Raw genomic sequence first — 15,774 nt, 5'->3', positions numbered from 1 at the left:
CTCCCAGTCCACATGCCGAGTGGCCTGGCTTTGAGGGACACAAGCTGATCTGGTGAGGTCTGGGCCAGCCCTGGTTCTGCTAGAACAGAGAGATGCCTTTCTCCTGATCACCTCCAGGAACCCAATAAATGCACAGTCCCCCCGGGCTGTCACTCCTCTCTCCTTTCACCTCCATCATCTCCTTCAGGGAAGGACTGGGTGGGGCTCCGGGCTTCAGCCCTGCTCCCACCTAGTAGTAGTATTGAAAGCCGCTCAGTCGTGTCTGATGCTTTGCAACCACGTGGACTTTACAGTCCATGGAATTCTCCAGGCCAGAATACTGGAGTGGGTAGCCGTTCCCTTCTCCAGGGGATCTTACCAACTCAGGGATCGAACCCAGGTCTCCCACACTGCAGGTGGATTCTTTACCAGCTGAGCCACAAGGGAACCCCTGGCTCCCCGCTCCCCTTTGCCAATTAAACACTTTTAACTGTCCTATAGGTGAAGTGTTAACATTTTCAGGGTAGTAACCTCAAAAGATAAACACGTTCAGTATACAGCCAATTATAAACCGTTTAAAAAACAAAAGTTATTTTAAGACATGGAAACAGGCCATCAGAGGGCAGAATTTTGAAAATAAGTCTTTTGATTGCTTTTACTCAAAACCTAAAGAACTTCCCACAGTCGCTCTTTAAACATTGTTTTACCCCATTTCTCCCCTCCCCTGCAAAATCTCTTTTTCTAGGCTCTGAGTGAAAACCCCAAAAGCCTAACTAAGAAGCTCACACTCAGCATTTGGGTATATCCTTATTTAATACCTCCCTCTTCTCAAAAAGCAGCACCTCTTTGATATAGCCTGGTGGTAGGTTCCCAGGTAATTCCAATGTCAGCTCATATTTTTCTGTTAGAAATATTTCTCTCTCTCTATATATATATTTTAAACCCCTATTTCAAATTGGTGATTAATAACTTTTTAAAATAAACAATTTCCTAAAATAAAAACATTTAATAATGACTCAAGTTTCTATTAACCCACCAAAACTCATTCTGTCAAAAGAAAACAATGAAAACTCTTAAAACAGAGTGCTAAGATGCCACAAAGAGGGAGGGCACTACTGATATTTGCAACAGGTATGAATTTCAAAGATATTAGTTAAGCAACAGAAGCTAGACAAAATAATACACACTGTTGATTCCATTTACATAGTCGAGAACAGGCAAAACAAATCAAAGGGGATACAAGTTAAGACGGTGAGCAGTCTTCCAGGAGGGAGGTGTAAACTACAAAGAAAAAAGGGGACAAGGGGACGTCCCAGGATGCTGGAAACACAGCTTCTCTCCTGGTGGCTTTACAGTCACCATGTAAGACATGTGTACTTGACCTTATACTCCACTGAGGAAATAAAAGACTGCTGTGAGACCAGTAAAACAGCCAGTTCTATATAGATGCTAACAGGGAAAGGATCAGACTGGAGCAAAGAGCAGAATTTACCCTCCTCCAAGAGGTCCAGGGTTTCCTGCTGCTCCCGGGTGGGCTTCCTCTCTTCATTCTGGCAGTCATACTCAAAACATTCTTCTTCTCGCACATCTCTTAGGGACATTGCTGAAGTTCCCCCAAAGCCAAAACATCACCCTAAGGAGCTGTACTTGAGGGAGCTCCTGGCTGCCTTCCTGGAGGAGGCATTGGGGCCGGAGCCCCTGGGGCGCACGCAGGGGCCCGGTGGGGGCCACAGACATGCCCGGGCTCAGCTGAAATGGAGGGTGTGCACAGGGCCACTGGCCCATCGTCACCCAGGTGGACCCGGAAAGGGGTGGCTCCCAGAGCCAGGAGGTGGGGCGGAGGGGGTGAAGCGCCTATCAGGAACGGGAAAGCCCCACCCAGTCCTGGGGAGAGGCTGGACGGAGGTAGGGGGCGGGGTGGTTCTGACAGGTGCTATGGAGTCAGACGGGAGGGGAATAGGCAGGTGCACGGTGTCAGACCAGCTATATGCATCCAGATTCTTCTCCCACTTTCCTCCCCCAGAAGCAATGAGGATTGGTGACTTCCTGGAAGTTTCACGGAGAGACTGCAAAGGGTAATTGGCCAATTATGCCTCAAGCAGATACATACACCTGTCTGAAGTTCGGGCTCTGGCAGAGGTGCCCTGGTGACTGACTGCCCAATACTCTCCATGAGAGAGTTTCTGTGGGTGTGCCTCAGAAGGGAGACAAATCTTGAGTGTGACAACAGTATGACACAGTGCTGAACAGGGAAGGAAAAGACCATTTGGGTTTCCAGCAAGAGGAAAAGGGAAAATTGCAGGCAACATTACTTGTGTTAAGCCTAACTCATCCCAGTCTTTCTTTGGTAATAATATATTGCATTTGCTCTTTTTAAACTGCATTTTATAAATTCCACTCTTATTCTACATCCATGGTTTCACAGCCAAATTTATAAATATTCTTTTTCTAATTGCAGGATAAGGAGGGTAAAATCTATTGCCTAAAAGTTTGCAATGTTGCCTGAAAAAAAGAATCCAGTTTTATTGCATATCTCATGATAATTCCTTTGCACTGTTTGATTTTGCCTGTAACGGTGAAATGGCAGGTCCTTCCATCAAATCCTCTGAAAGGCAGCCTGAAGCACTGGTGTCTCAGAGAATCACAGCATATTCTACAATTCCTGGGCTTTAGCCACCTCCCCGCTACACTGTGGCAGTTCTCTCTGCTCCTAAAAGCTATAGCAGGAGGCCTAAAATACCTCTCTGCCCAGTCACCTCCCTCAGGTCACCAAGAAGGCCTTAGAGGCAAGATGCTCAGCAAGAATTCTCTGCACAAGTTCAGGAACTTGGTCTTGTCCATCTTTGAATCTTTAAGGCTGCAGATCCTTCTTAGGCAGCTAAAAATGTACTCTACACTGAATCACTACCTCCATAAAAATGAATAGAAGACCATAGACCAGTGCCTATAGACAGAAAATGAAATAGAATAAAGATTTGATTAAAATTAATACCTAAAGACATATGCCTTGACAGGTTACTTTTCTGGAACCTGAAAAGAACTGCTACATTTTACAATAGTAAAAATGTGTTGTTTATAAAAAGTCAGGTCAGTAGGAATTCAGTGGCAGCACGCACAAAATCACATTTGAAAATCTTCATAAGTTTAAATATAATGTTTATAAAGGCATACACTCTGGGAGCAGGGATACATTCTTTAATCTCACTGATGTTATCAAATTGGGGCTTGTTAATTCAATTCAAAGGACAGTGAGTCTTAAGGCCTGGGAAGGGAGGGGGAGAAATCTCCACTTTGTACATAATTAATTCATGAGTATCAGATGGACTATGAGATGTGCATGTTACTGGGTGGGGCTGCAGTATATACAAATGAAAACAAGAGCTGATTTCATATATTTGAAAATACTATTAAGTGATTTTACTCATTACCAGTTGGTTATACTCAGCTCTTAACTCAATCCTAGGCTACCCTTGGTAAATGATGTCCAAGTCTCTTTGTATTATATAATTTAAAATATATACATGCAAATTAAAAATAAATTTAGGACATGGTGTCATGCACACAAGACCACTCTAGCCTGCCCATGTCAGCCCTATTCTCTAGGTTCCCTCATTCTTCAGGGTCCTCCCCACCCCCACCTCAAACCCCTTCCCCTTCCTTTGCCCCACTTCCTCTGCAGGAAGGTGAGGGAATTCTCCAACCTCATCCACCTCTGCATTCGCTTCAGGGTTAAAGGCAGAGATGGGCCAAAGTGCATCTTCTCTGAGAGAACAGTTTTTCCAAAAGTCAAAGCAGAATATGACACTTAAAGGCCAGCAAGAAGGCCTGGCCGTCCCTATGCCAGGTGACAGATGGACCATGGGACATGGACGTGGGGTGTGGAGCTGAGGGTGGCCCGGCCCTCCCTCGAGAAGCTGCTCACCCCAACAGTCAAGCAGCTACAGTGTGTGCTGTCCAGCAGAGGGGACCAATGGAATGCAAAGGCTCGGAGCAAGAAGGAAGGGAGTGGGTTCTGACCCAGGTCCAGGGAAGTTCAAGGCTATGGGAGGAAGTGTCACTTGCCTCCCAGTGGGCAGAGGGACCTCTTCCTGTGAGGGTCCTCTTCAGCTCTGTTTCACATAACCTCCACGGACGCATCTCCCCGAAGCTCCATCCTCCTCTGTCCAAAGAGTGGTTGCAAGCCACTAGAGCTACCTACTTACATTGAAATCTCAACTGATTAAAATGAAATGAAATCCAAAATTCAGTGACAGTAGCCACATTCCAGACACTCCACAGCCACAAGGGGCTAGTGACTACCAAATTGGACAGCACAGAATGCTTCCATCATCACAAAAAGTCCCACAGCACAGGCACGCCCGAGGCTACCCCTCGTCTTTAGACAGGAGTTGGGCACTCCTAGACCTGCATCTCCCGTGTAGCCTGCTCCTGCTACACCTCCTCCACAGTCAAGAGTCTCCTGCCCCTCTGTGTGCCATGCACTTTGCTCCACTTTCATGAGCCTCGCTGTCCTTTTACTTCCCTGACCATACAGAGCAAGGTGGCCCGTCGCTGAAGGTCACTTCCCCAAGGCCCTTGCTTATGCTATTTAAAAAACAGAGACAGAAACATAAAGCTCTAAAAACTTGGTCTCTATGCTCCCTCTGGCCCTCTCTCAGCTCTTGAGCCCTTTGCTTCTACCTCTGCTTTACCAAAGCTGCTGATAAATAAAAATGTACAGCTACATCATATATTTACATTTAACTCTTAAAAAAAAAAAATCCTCTTAGCAGTCATTCAGAAGAGTGCTATGTCTGGAAAGGGAAGGTCAGTGTCTACCTCCAGGGGCACATTCCACAAGAAACATGATGGGGCCTGCTTACCTACGTTTGACACAGTGCAGGAAAGTCAGAAAACCATCTCAAAAGCCTAGTAACAGTTTCTCAGTGAATGCTTAAAATATCTGACAAAACTTCACTCACAAACCAGTCACCCTGACCCTGGGCGACATTTTAGAGGTCACTGCAAATCAGGGAACAGCGTGTGTGCCACCTAAATGTAACACCATGGATTTTCATCATGGATAAGAAGTCGTAAGAATAATCACTGTGTAATCTGCCTGAGTCTTTCCATTTATAAAATCAATATGAACTACCCCATCTCCCACCCTGACATTCAAATCTGTAACACTGCAAAAGGGGACATAAGGGTGGATGATTACAAAAGAGATTACAGCAAGAAACAGGGTAGATACAACAAGATACTATACTTTGCTCAACAAACCAGTTACCTTTTCAGAGGAATTTTTAACAAGAACTTAGTAACTAGTACTGTTTCTGAAAAGATAATATTAAGTACTGGCCTAGCACTTCGCTGATCACAAAGAGCTTTTACTTTATTTATATGCTTTTACCATCCTACGAGATGGCTCTGCCCAGTGGGGTTGTCCCCATTTACCAGATGGGAGAGTTGGGTTTGCTGGAGGCTTATGGGGTCCCAGGATGTGCCTAACTGCTGGTAAACAGAGACAACAGGCCTCCAATGGAGTCGCTTGTGCTAAGCCCCGGGGGCAGTCAACCAAGACTTAATACCTGACCTAATTGCAGCTTCAGCCTCTCCCAGGAATGAGGTCTTAGCCAGACAGTCTGGAATTTCCTGGTCAGCAGTAATGAGGTAATCGGCCTGAGAGACCCCACTCGTCCCCCAAAGAAAGATGAGATAATCCTTTTTCTTGTCCCCGCTGCCTTCTGTCTACAAAAGCCTTCCATTTCATACAGCTCCTCCGAGCTTCTTTCTACTTGCTAGATGGGATGAGGCTCAAATCCTGCAATGGTGAAGAACACCAGTTTTATCTTTATCAGTTGAGTTTTGTTTTTAAATACCACACAGCCACAGAGAATGCAAAATGGGCCTCAAAGGCAGACTCCGGGCCGTGCTTTTCCGGCCATTCTGCCTATTTCTAGAATAATTATGAAAGTGCACTCCATTTCTTTAACTCAGGGACATATATTTGAACCCAAACCTTTCTGAAAATTAAAAAGGCCTCACACTCTTTCTAAGCATATTTTTCTTAAGTGACCAGTGGAGCCAAGAAACAACCTAAGATTTCATGACAGACAGAAAGAATCATCTTCCAGAGCCCTGGGCCCCGGGATGGTCTCCATGGCACTGTTCTCCAAGCATACCTGCTGCAAAGAATCACCTACAGCAGGCACTAAAGACTCCGATTTCTCAGGGCCTCTCCTGGTCTGCAGTTAGTCTGGGAATATGCTTTTTAAATAATGGGGTGACTCATGATTTGCCAGGTTTTAGAAGTTCCTGCAATTAAGAGATGGGACACAGTTAATGTGGGTAACCAGGAACCTGTTTGATGCTAGAATTTTAAGCTATAAACGCTGAGTGCACCTGTGCAAATTCTGCACAGGCCACTGCTGTACTACTGGGTTGATCACTGGCTATTTCAAACCTCTAAAAATCACTTTAAGGTACTGGGCAATCAACCTCTCCAACTGCTTACTATTCTAAGCGTCTGCTCCATGCCCCTGTTATACCCTCTGGAGTCTGATTGTGTTTGGGGGGCTGAGGGGTTGAGACAGAGTATTAAGACTCCACAACTAAAACTCATTACGGGGGAAGGATACAGTCAGTAGACTGAATAAACCTCAAAAGAGAACAGCAGCCATTTCTTAAGTCCACATTTAACAGAGCGATCCCTAATTGTCCTGCAGTCTATATTTCCACTCTTATGTACTACTTTTTCGGTGCTAACCTTGCAACTTAAGTGCCAGTCAGTAACTATGACATAAATGATGATTTTGCATCTTTTAAAAAAACATTTGACTCATCTTTTGTTATTACTATGGGAAGCTCCCTGGAAGTTTCCCACATTAAAGATTCCAATGACAAATAAATAAGAGAGACAAAGCAACACTCTGTGTGTCTAACTCCTACCTGGCCTCCTCACCAGGAAGTTCAGAACCAGGAGATGAAAGGGCTATTCAAAGACTGCTTTGCAGTTTTAAAGCTGCATAAAAACAAAGGCACACTGCCTCCATTTCCAGACTAACCTGGCGAGTTCAGGAAAGAACCCAACTAGTCAGACGTGTATAAACAAGCACTGTCAATATTAGCATATTCCTGAATTCCCCAATCCCTTTTGTGGGCTTTCCTAAACCACATTAGTTCTGAGCTTCCATTCCTTTGATTCCCTGTTTTGCTAATTATCTTTAAAATGGGATTATGAAAATGTCAGTTGTCCCAGCAAATTCTGTCCCAGTGGCCTTTCTACTTCACCCAAATTGGTTTGGAGGAGAAAAGCAACTATTTCACTCAGCATACACTCAGGCAGTAACTGCTATCAACATTTATTTACCCTTGGACAGAGGAGCTGCCTCTTTTTCTGTTTTCCTTTTCTGCTGGAAGAAGAGAGATCTGGCTGCTTGGGGCCAAAAGACTCAACCAAGAAAGGGCTGGGTAAGAAAATCCTTCTGAGAGACACCCAGACAAGAGCAGGCCTCTTCTCACCCTTCAGATTAAGCACTGCGAGTGACTACCTTCGTTTCCTCAGACAAGGGTGTAAATAAAGCTGGACGGTGTCACAATCAGGGCAAGATAGTAAGAAACCTTCCCCTGCCACTTCCGTCCCTTCCGGGACGGTTCTGGGGAACCATGGGCACACCCAACACCTCCACTGGGTGGTGGAGGTGGGACAGGCCCTCTGCCGTAACCAATGTGCCATGCTCCAGTGGTCCACCCTCTAAAAAGTCATGGAGGGTTCAGCAAGTCACAAATCACCAAGGAAAATTCAAGAGGTCAATGAAGAAATCTGAAAAGAAGCACCCTTATAATTGCCGCCTAGAATAGGACAGGAACTTGCTTTAAGAATAATATACCCCAAAGAAAACAACTGAGTCATCTTTCCCCCTCACGACCCTGGGAACTGCCCACCATCATCATCACTCATGACGTTTACAGATGCACAGGGACTCGACACGGCAGTGTCTGCATCTAACGCTCGGGGAAGGTGGGGCTCAGCTGGGGAAGTTTCTCAGCACATTTAAATACCCACCCACCCCTTCCAACAAAGGCTCTTGGCCTTTCTTCTGTGGCTCACAGTCAAGGCCGAAATTAGCAAATATAGAGATAATTATGCAGTTCTTCAGCTTATTAATGAGGCCAGGTCCCAGCCAGTTACATCATTCAGGTTAATCAAATGTAGTCATGTTAGAGTGATCTGAAACTCCCGATTCAATTAAAAAGCAGTTACTTTACCTATTACTGGCTCGTGTGGGCTGAGAACATTATGATCACCAGGGAATGGACCCTTCAAGTATATAGATATTGGGTCCTCTTGTGTGCATGGGTTTATGTAAAGGCATGTGATAGAGGGTCACTTTAAAGAAGAAATTAAAGACGACAGGTTAACTGTGTCATATACAATTTGATGCCACCCCCACAGGGGCCCGAGGCCCCTCCCCTGTGGCCTGAGAATGCACCTGAGTGCCATTTCCTGGTGTCTGGAACCTCCCGAGGCTGCTCCAGCCACAGAAACTCCGCCTAGTCTCCTCTGGAATGCACCACACCCTCCCTGCCCAAATGGGAAGGATACAGACTCTTACAGCCCCTCCCAACATCTCCCACCTCCATCTCTGTGGGATCCCGCAAGATAATTCGTTTGACTTGACTGCCAAGTGGGAAGCTGCTTCTGCCTTTTTTTCCAGCCTCCCCTGGGCTCCCAGGTCTGGGCCCAGGAAAGCTGGATTCTCCAAGGCCAGAGGACCACTTCCTGAAGACACTAGTCCCTGGACCATAGATGATGACATCTCCACTTGCACACACAAATGCACACACACACGCATCATCCCAGAGAGAATTCAGTCCCACTGAAGTGCAATGCTCACAAGCCCAGCATGCCAACACCATCTCCAGACTGCCAAGGAGCCTCCCCCCACCACGAGCCCTGCCCACCTGCTGTCCCCCCTTCACCACGCCTTCGCAACGGTCACAGCCATGCGGTGCTGCTCCCGTGCCCCTCCCTCCTCCTGTCTCCCCAGGAAGGTTCCAGGACACCCCCTCCCCCGAAGGGAGACAATGGCCCTACACATCCCCGCTCTGTTTTGCAGGAGCCATAATTACCGTCTGAGCATTCTTCATAATACCAGTCTAGTTCATAGTAATCCGCTTCGATAAATTTCTGCATAGTCAGTATTCTGGCAGAGGAAAGAATGGACTTCACGGCACCATCGACGTCAGGTGAAACGCTGCCATGCCCCCCTGCCCTTCCAGAATGCCGGGCAGAATAGCATCCCCAAACATGCCAGAATTAAGCTGAGCATCCTTAATGACAGTCTGGAGCCAGGACGGAAAAGGGGCAGTGAAAAGGAAAACCATGGAGGGGGAAGAGGAGGAGCACAGCTATCAGAGACCCTGGCAGTCCTGCTAATAAAGCGGCAGTGGCCAGCAGCCCTGAATGGGAGTAGCCAGAGCCGTCCTATCCGCGAGCACAGAGGGTGACGTCAGGGACACACACCACCACCCCGAGGTCTCACTCCAGCCTCGCTGCCCCACTCCCGCTCATCTTTCAATCTAACGGTTGCCATAGAAACAGGCCAGCTCAGGGGAAAAAAAAATGATGCAGAGATGGAGGAAATGTCTTCCAAGGATGCTGGGAGCAGGGGCTGAGAGGTGCCACGTTGGGAGAAAGGAGGGCGTGCAGGCAGGGAAGGGGGTGGCGCCAGGAACATTATCACCATCATCTCTTCCAATAAATGTCAGGACAAGTTTATCTATCTGCTTAATTCTGGGTCACTATGGACTCTGCATTTGAAAAACAACCCCTTTAAAAATCTGCAACTTCTTTCCTCAACCTGATTTTAAACATTAAACATCTTTCCTTAAAAATTTCGACTGCTGCCTAAAGGAAATGTAAATTTCTCAGAAAAAGGAACCATTTTCATACAGATACAGTCCTGTTCTCTGTTCATGCCTTGGCTCAAACTCCTGGAAAAACAGCCTGCAGCATACAAATAGAGGAGAACGCCATCAGAGAGGGGCTTGTGCAATAAGATAGACTGCTTTCATGGACACTAAAATGTGTTATCAAAGTACACAAATATATACCAGAAGGAAACAGTCCACCTTCAGGAAGGTGGTTCCCTCCAGGAAAGGAGTGAGGGGATAGGACTTTGAAACTGTCCTTATAAATGCATTGTGAACGTTTTTCTTGGGCTGCCCTGGTGGCTCAGTGGTAAAGAATCCGTCTGTCAAGCAGGAGACAAGGGTTCTATCTCTGGGTTGGGAAGATCCCCTGGAGGAGGAAACGGCAACCCACTTCAGTATTCTTACCTGGAGAATCCCATGGATAGAGGAGCCTGGTTGGGCTACAGTCCATGGAGTAGCAGAGTCAGATACAACTCAGTGACTAAACAACAACGTTTTATTTCTTACAAAAAAAAAAAAAAAAGGAAAGTGAAGCTAACATTTATTAGTCCTAATTATTTAGCATGTTTGAAATGTTTCATTTAAATGAGTAATGGATAATTAAATAGATTTTAGACTTGCTATAAGTTAAACTCATCTGCTAAACAGGGTTGCTCAACCTCAGCACTACAGACACACAATTAGGGTCAGATTGTTCTCTGTGGCAGGCGCTGTCCTGGGCATGGCCTCCACCCATTTAGGTGCCAGGAGAACTGCCCTGTCTCTCTGTTGATGTGACATCCAAAAGCGTCTCCAGATGGTGCCAAATGACCCGTGGGAGCAAAGTCTCCCTTGAAAACTGCTGCCCTCGAGCAAAACTACCTATGGAACCTCACCAGCCTGTTAGCCGGGTACTGTAACCATCTGTTGGCATCAATGGCAACAAATGTGCCAGCTTGGTCCAGCTCTCCTCTTAATTTTCTACTCAAGACTGTATAATGTGGGAATGAGTAATAGTAAAAGGACTTTTTTCCACTACTGGGAGGGCAAGCTTCTTTCCTTCCACAGTGATCAAACAGGGAGCCTTTCCCTCTTTCCTTCCAAAGGCACATGATGCCCTAGTTAATGAACTTGGAGGCAAAGGCATCCCTCTAGGGCAGGGCTGCCCAGGCTTTAATGTGCATGTGAATTATTCGGAGCTCTTGCTAAAGTGCAGATTCTAATGCCTCAAGTCTGCAACTGCACACAATTTTCTGCATTTCTAACAAGCTCTCACATGCTCACGAGGCTGCTGGTCCCCAGACGACACTTCATGGCAAGGCTCTTCAGTAGGAAAAAAAGACTTGGGGGTAGACTTTATAGTGTGTGTGTATGTATATATATGTGTGTATCTACCTAACTGTATGTATGAGTAGTAGGTCATTCAGAGGGAAACTATTTGAGGGTGTATGTTGAGGGGGCGGTGGTTTATATATGCCCTTCCCTCTCCCTGACCCCAACTTGGATACACATTTAAAATTTTCTAGGACATTCACCTATTTAAAGTCAGCAGCCAACAGTTTTAATTCCTGCTGTAACTGCCCCCATTATCTGAACACATCTCTCCCTTTGGTCCTTATCCTGTCTCTCTGCCATCGATGGCAGCTCTCAAGAACACCACAGCAAACCACCAGGCAGCGTCTCGGATGTCACTCCTCATGACAGATGAGCTGAGGCTGGTGTCCTAAGGTTTTCTGAGGTTTCTGTTTGTTTGAAGTTCCCTAAGGTGGTTCTGAAAGATGATTATAGGTCTCATAAATAAACTGATGGACAGTTAACAGTTTCCTCAAAATCAGCATGTTTAACAGGTTCAATCCAGTACAGGGGGTGAGGTCTAGTATGAACTTTCAAAATGAAGACAGGATAAAGGTGCAAAGAATGGAAACTCCACAAAGCATCACAGAAAAGTCAGGTGCAGTTAGAAACCTCTTCAACAAAGGCTTAAGCAGGAGACTTGGGTTTGATCCCTGGGTTGGAAAGATCCTCTGGAGAAGGGAATGGCAATCCACTCCAGCATTCTTGCCTGGAAAAATTCCACGGACAGAGGAACCTGGAGGGCTACAGTCTATGGGGTCGCAAACAGTTGCACATGACTGAGCGACTAACACTTTTCAACAAAGGCTTGGCACATTTACCTCACAGTGCTATGAATTTTTAAAATATTTTATTTATATACCATATCACCACAGAAGCAAAAAATAATGGATAGATAGATGGATGGATACATAGATGGATGGACTACTAATGGCAGGCAGTTTAATATCATAGCTCAGAACAAGCACTTTTGGAGTTGGATGGCCTGAAGTTTGGTTCAGGCTCCTCATTTGCCATCTGTGACCTTCTTAGACACCTGAGTCTTACCTGCTAAATGGCGTGACTATAATATCTGTCACACAGACAGGGTGAGGCATTAATTAATACATGGGAGAGCACTCAGCACAGTGCCTGGGACAAAGTGAGTCTGCAACCAATGTTAGTTGCAATCATCTTCATCACTCTAATTCTTTAAAAAAGGAAACAAGCCAGTACGAGCAATTAAAAAGATAGCACAATTTTCTAAGCTATAATTAGGGAAATGAGGTAGAAACGTCATTTATTAGCTTTGTTCCAGCATAATAAAAGGCCTGGAGTTCACAGTAATGAGCAGGATTGGTAATCTAGGGGTGGGAAGGTGCCATTTCTAAATAGCAACATATCACTGAAGGTGACTTTTATCAAATCCAAAGATTGTATACATCTAATTTACTTTTTAAGAAAATGCAAAAGAAAGAAATAAGTAAAGAAACAGTATCATTTATGGGTGAATTTTATGGGCCTTGAGCAAGTTTTTTTTTGTTTTGAGCAAGTTTTAAATTGAACATCTATATCAAAATTGCCGTGTGATAGGCTCCAAAGGATAAAGTAATTCATTCACAACTCTGCAGAGATGGTCCCAAGGTTAAAATCCAGGTGTGCGTGCATGCTCAGTGGCGTCCGACTCTTTGTGACTCTGGACTATAGCCTGCCAGGCACCTCTGTCCATGGGATTTCTCACTCACTAACACTGGAGTGGGTTGTCACTTCCTTCTCCAGGGATCTTCCTGACCCACCCCCGGATCAGGAATCGGGACAGGTCCCAGAAGCAGCCTGAGAGAAGCCCCTGTCCATTCACTCAACACTATTTAAGGAGTGCTGACTGCACATCAGGCCTCAGCCCCTCACCACTCACTCACTTAAGACCCCCCTCGCTGGGCAGATGAGGGAAAGGGGCTGAAGTCATTTGACCAGGATCACTCAGCAAAAACCAAGAACAACTGAATACAAACCAGGCACCAACCACCTCCAAAACTTTTTCTGTCAATAACTGAGAAAACACTGAAGGAGTATTTACAAATAAAATTTGAAAGAAAAAAGGGGGTTGGAATTAAAGGGATATTTCTCTACCCATCCTCGGCAGAGCAGCCTTCTGATGCCAACTTTAACAGGGCTTCTTGGAGAGTTGTTGATTCCATGTCTTGGAGCAGGAAAACTCAAGATAGGCCCGCAATAGCACGTTGCACAAAAGTAAACAACCGCTCCAAAAGGTCTGGGGTAGGAATGATCAGGCGTCAGAGCCCACTTGAAAGGACATCACATTGCCAGCTTGTGATAATTCTAACATCAAAAAGAAAATACAATCAATAACAGTTAAAGGTTGTCAAGACCATGAATATCAATGAACATGAAAACAAAAAGGGCAACCAAGTGAATCAGGCAACTGACATAAAAAGGAAAGTGGAATATAATAGGGAGATTTTTTTAATTTATCTTGAGCAAGGGAGGGTAGGTGTGTGTGACTGTTCTATTTCTGTCACTAATATTTTTCATAAAGCACTGCATGAACATCATTCCAAGTAGGGTGGCTATGAATAAGCCAACCGGATATGGAATGAGGAGGCAGGTAACAGAATAGGAAAACTTGATGCTGTGGCCACGACTACCCCCAGGTAGGAGGAGGATCAGCTCCCGAGCTGCAAAGTTAGTTATGTATCCTCTTTCGTAAGCATTTAGGAGAATCTAATAGACTAGGCACGCCAAATTAAGAAGACTCTAATTACGAGAGAAGTCCTAATCAAACAAATGTTTGCTGTTCAGTTGCAAAGTCTCGTCTGACTCTTTGTGACCCCAAGGACTGTAGCATGCCAGGCTTCCATGCCCTTCACCATCTCCTGGAATTTGCTCAAATTCATATCCACTGAGTCAGTGATGCTATCCAACCATCTCATCCTTTGTTGCCCCCTTCTCCTCCTGGCCTCAATCTTTCCCAGCATCTGGGTCTTTTCCAATGAGTTGACTCTTCCTATCAGGCGGCCAACTTAAATGATTAAAAGAATATAATACAACTTCTAAGTTTTAAACTATTAGCTGTGTAATAATTCACATACACATACATAATTTTATATACTCATATGCATATATATGTATGCAATAAGAATTGAAAATAAATTATTCACACATTTAAAAAATGAATACGTGCTAACAATTTTGGATTAAATTACAACTGATGCAGTTATGAGTTTGCCTTGAGGTGTCTCAGATGTTACCTGCCACATGCCACCTTCCTCCACACCCCAGATGATGAGCACGGGCCACACCAGGGCCCCCGAGTGGCCAGCTGGACAAGCAGGTGGGAGAAGGGTGGCTCCCTGTGCTCCTCCCTCTGGCTGGAAGCAGAACCACTCAGGGCCCCAATCCTCCTCTGCAACATGCCCCTGGTCTCTAGAGCTTTCCTCCCTTCAGGAAGTACTACAAGCCTTCTACCTGCATCCCAGGGCAGCCAGGACAGAAGAGGGGAGGGCTTCCTAATCCTCCATTCTTGACGGCGTCAGGGGCACTCGCATGAAATACAGGCTGACAAGCAGGCCTTCCCTCCACCGGCTGTGGAAAATTAACTAACAGGATGCTTTTGCAGAGTTTTCTTTCTGATCTTTATTTTTTAAAAACACTGCCATTGCCAGTCACCGAGCTCCCACGGCAGAAGGCAGGCTGCTAACGAACAGCTTGCTGTCAACTACCCCCTCCCAAACCATCTCCACCTCATTTCAGCCACAGGAAAAGCAGGCACCCATGCCACCTCCAGGGAGAAGACGGGGACAGAACAGAGGCGGCAGACAGCACCCAACAAAGCTCTACAGACACAAAGAGTACCCCAGCTTGGAAGCCCTCATTAAAATCACTCATGCACCTGAGGAGGGCACAGAGAAGAAACAGAGTTCTGATGTGTTGCTGGGGTTCCCAGTTTGCTTCCTGCACCCTGGGAGGGCTGCATGGAGCATCTCATTCCTGGACCAGCAGGTCACGTAGCAGATGTTCCAGGGTTCAAAACATAAATCAGAAGCGCAGAACACAAACCATAACCCAGAATCACTAGGCCTGAGCCCATCACTGGTGGGGAGGGGGGTGCAGATGGGCTAACAAGCTGAGCTGTCATGTCAATTTCCCACCTGAGTCTGTTCCAGCTTTGTGTTAGACATGCTGGATTCCCTTGCAAAGGAAAACAGTCAATCCGTACAGGATTGCTTGCCAACCATTTTTGTTCTTAAAAAAAAAAGCAAAGACCCACCAACACTGGAATCTGGATTGGTGAGAAAGAGTGGAAGCTGGCAGTTGCCAGGTGACAAAGCAGGCCTAAGGTCACAGTCATCTGTCTCCTGGTATGAGCACCCAGCTGCCTTGCTCACCAGATCCTGGGGTTCCTGGTACCGTCGGCACCTGGTGTGGTATGGGTGTGGCCGCTCTGGACCTTCAGAGATCAGCATTTTCTATTCCCCCTCCGCACCGATGCCTGACACCCTGGCCCACACCTGGGGATGAGGATGGCAGGGGGTGGTGGGGGGCCTT

At 45.9% G+C, this 15,774-nt stretch overlaps 1 protein-coding gene across 9 annotated transcripts in view; it reads right to left on the bottom strand.

The window, feature by feature from the left end:
* Nucleotides 1–15,774, bottom strand: part of TRAK1 (trafficking kinesin protein 1) — a 96,936-nt gene that overhangs the window by 51,183 nt on the left and 29,979 nt on the right. For 2 of the 9 annotated variants that reach the window (XM_018066990.1, XM_018066994.1), the window contains exon 1: nt 9,094–9,424. The exons of 5 other annotated variants lie outside the window; for them this stretch is intronic. In XM_018066990.1, coding sequence (XP_017922479.1) covers nt 9,094–9,157 — 64 coding nt within the window. In that variant the 5' untranslated portion in view covers nt 9,158–9,424. Of the gene's footprint in view, nt 1–1,471; nt 1,783–9,093; nt 9,425–15,774 lie in introns of those variants that run through there. 2 more of the 9 variants (XM_018066988.1, XM_018066993.1) reach the window with 2 other exon arrangements.

This window comes from Capra hircus, chromosome 22 (assembly GCF_001704415.2).
Source record: "Capra hircus breed San Clemente chromosome 22, ASM170441v1, whole genome shotgun sequence".
NCBI lineage: Eukaryota > Metazoa > Chordata > Mammalia > Artiodactyla > Bovidae > Capra > Capra hircus.
The sequence above is the reverse complement of the archived record's forward strand: the minus strand, read 5'-3'. Positions and strand labels throughout refer to the sequence as shown.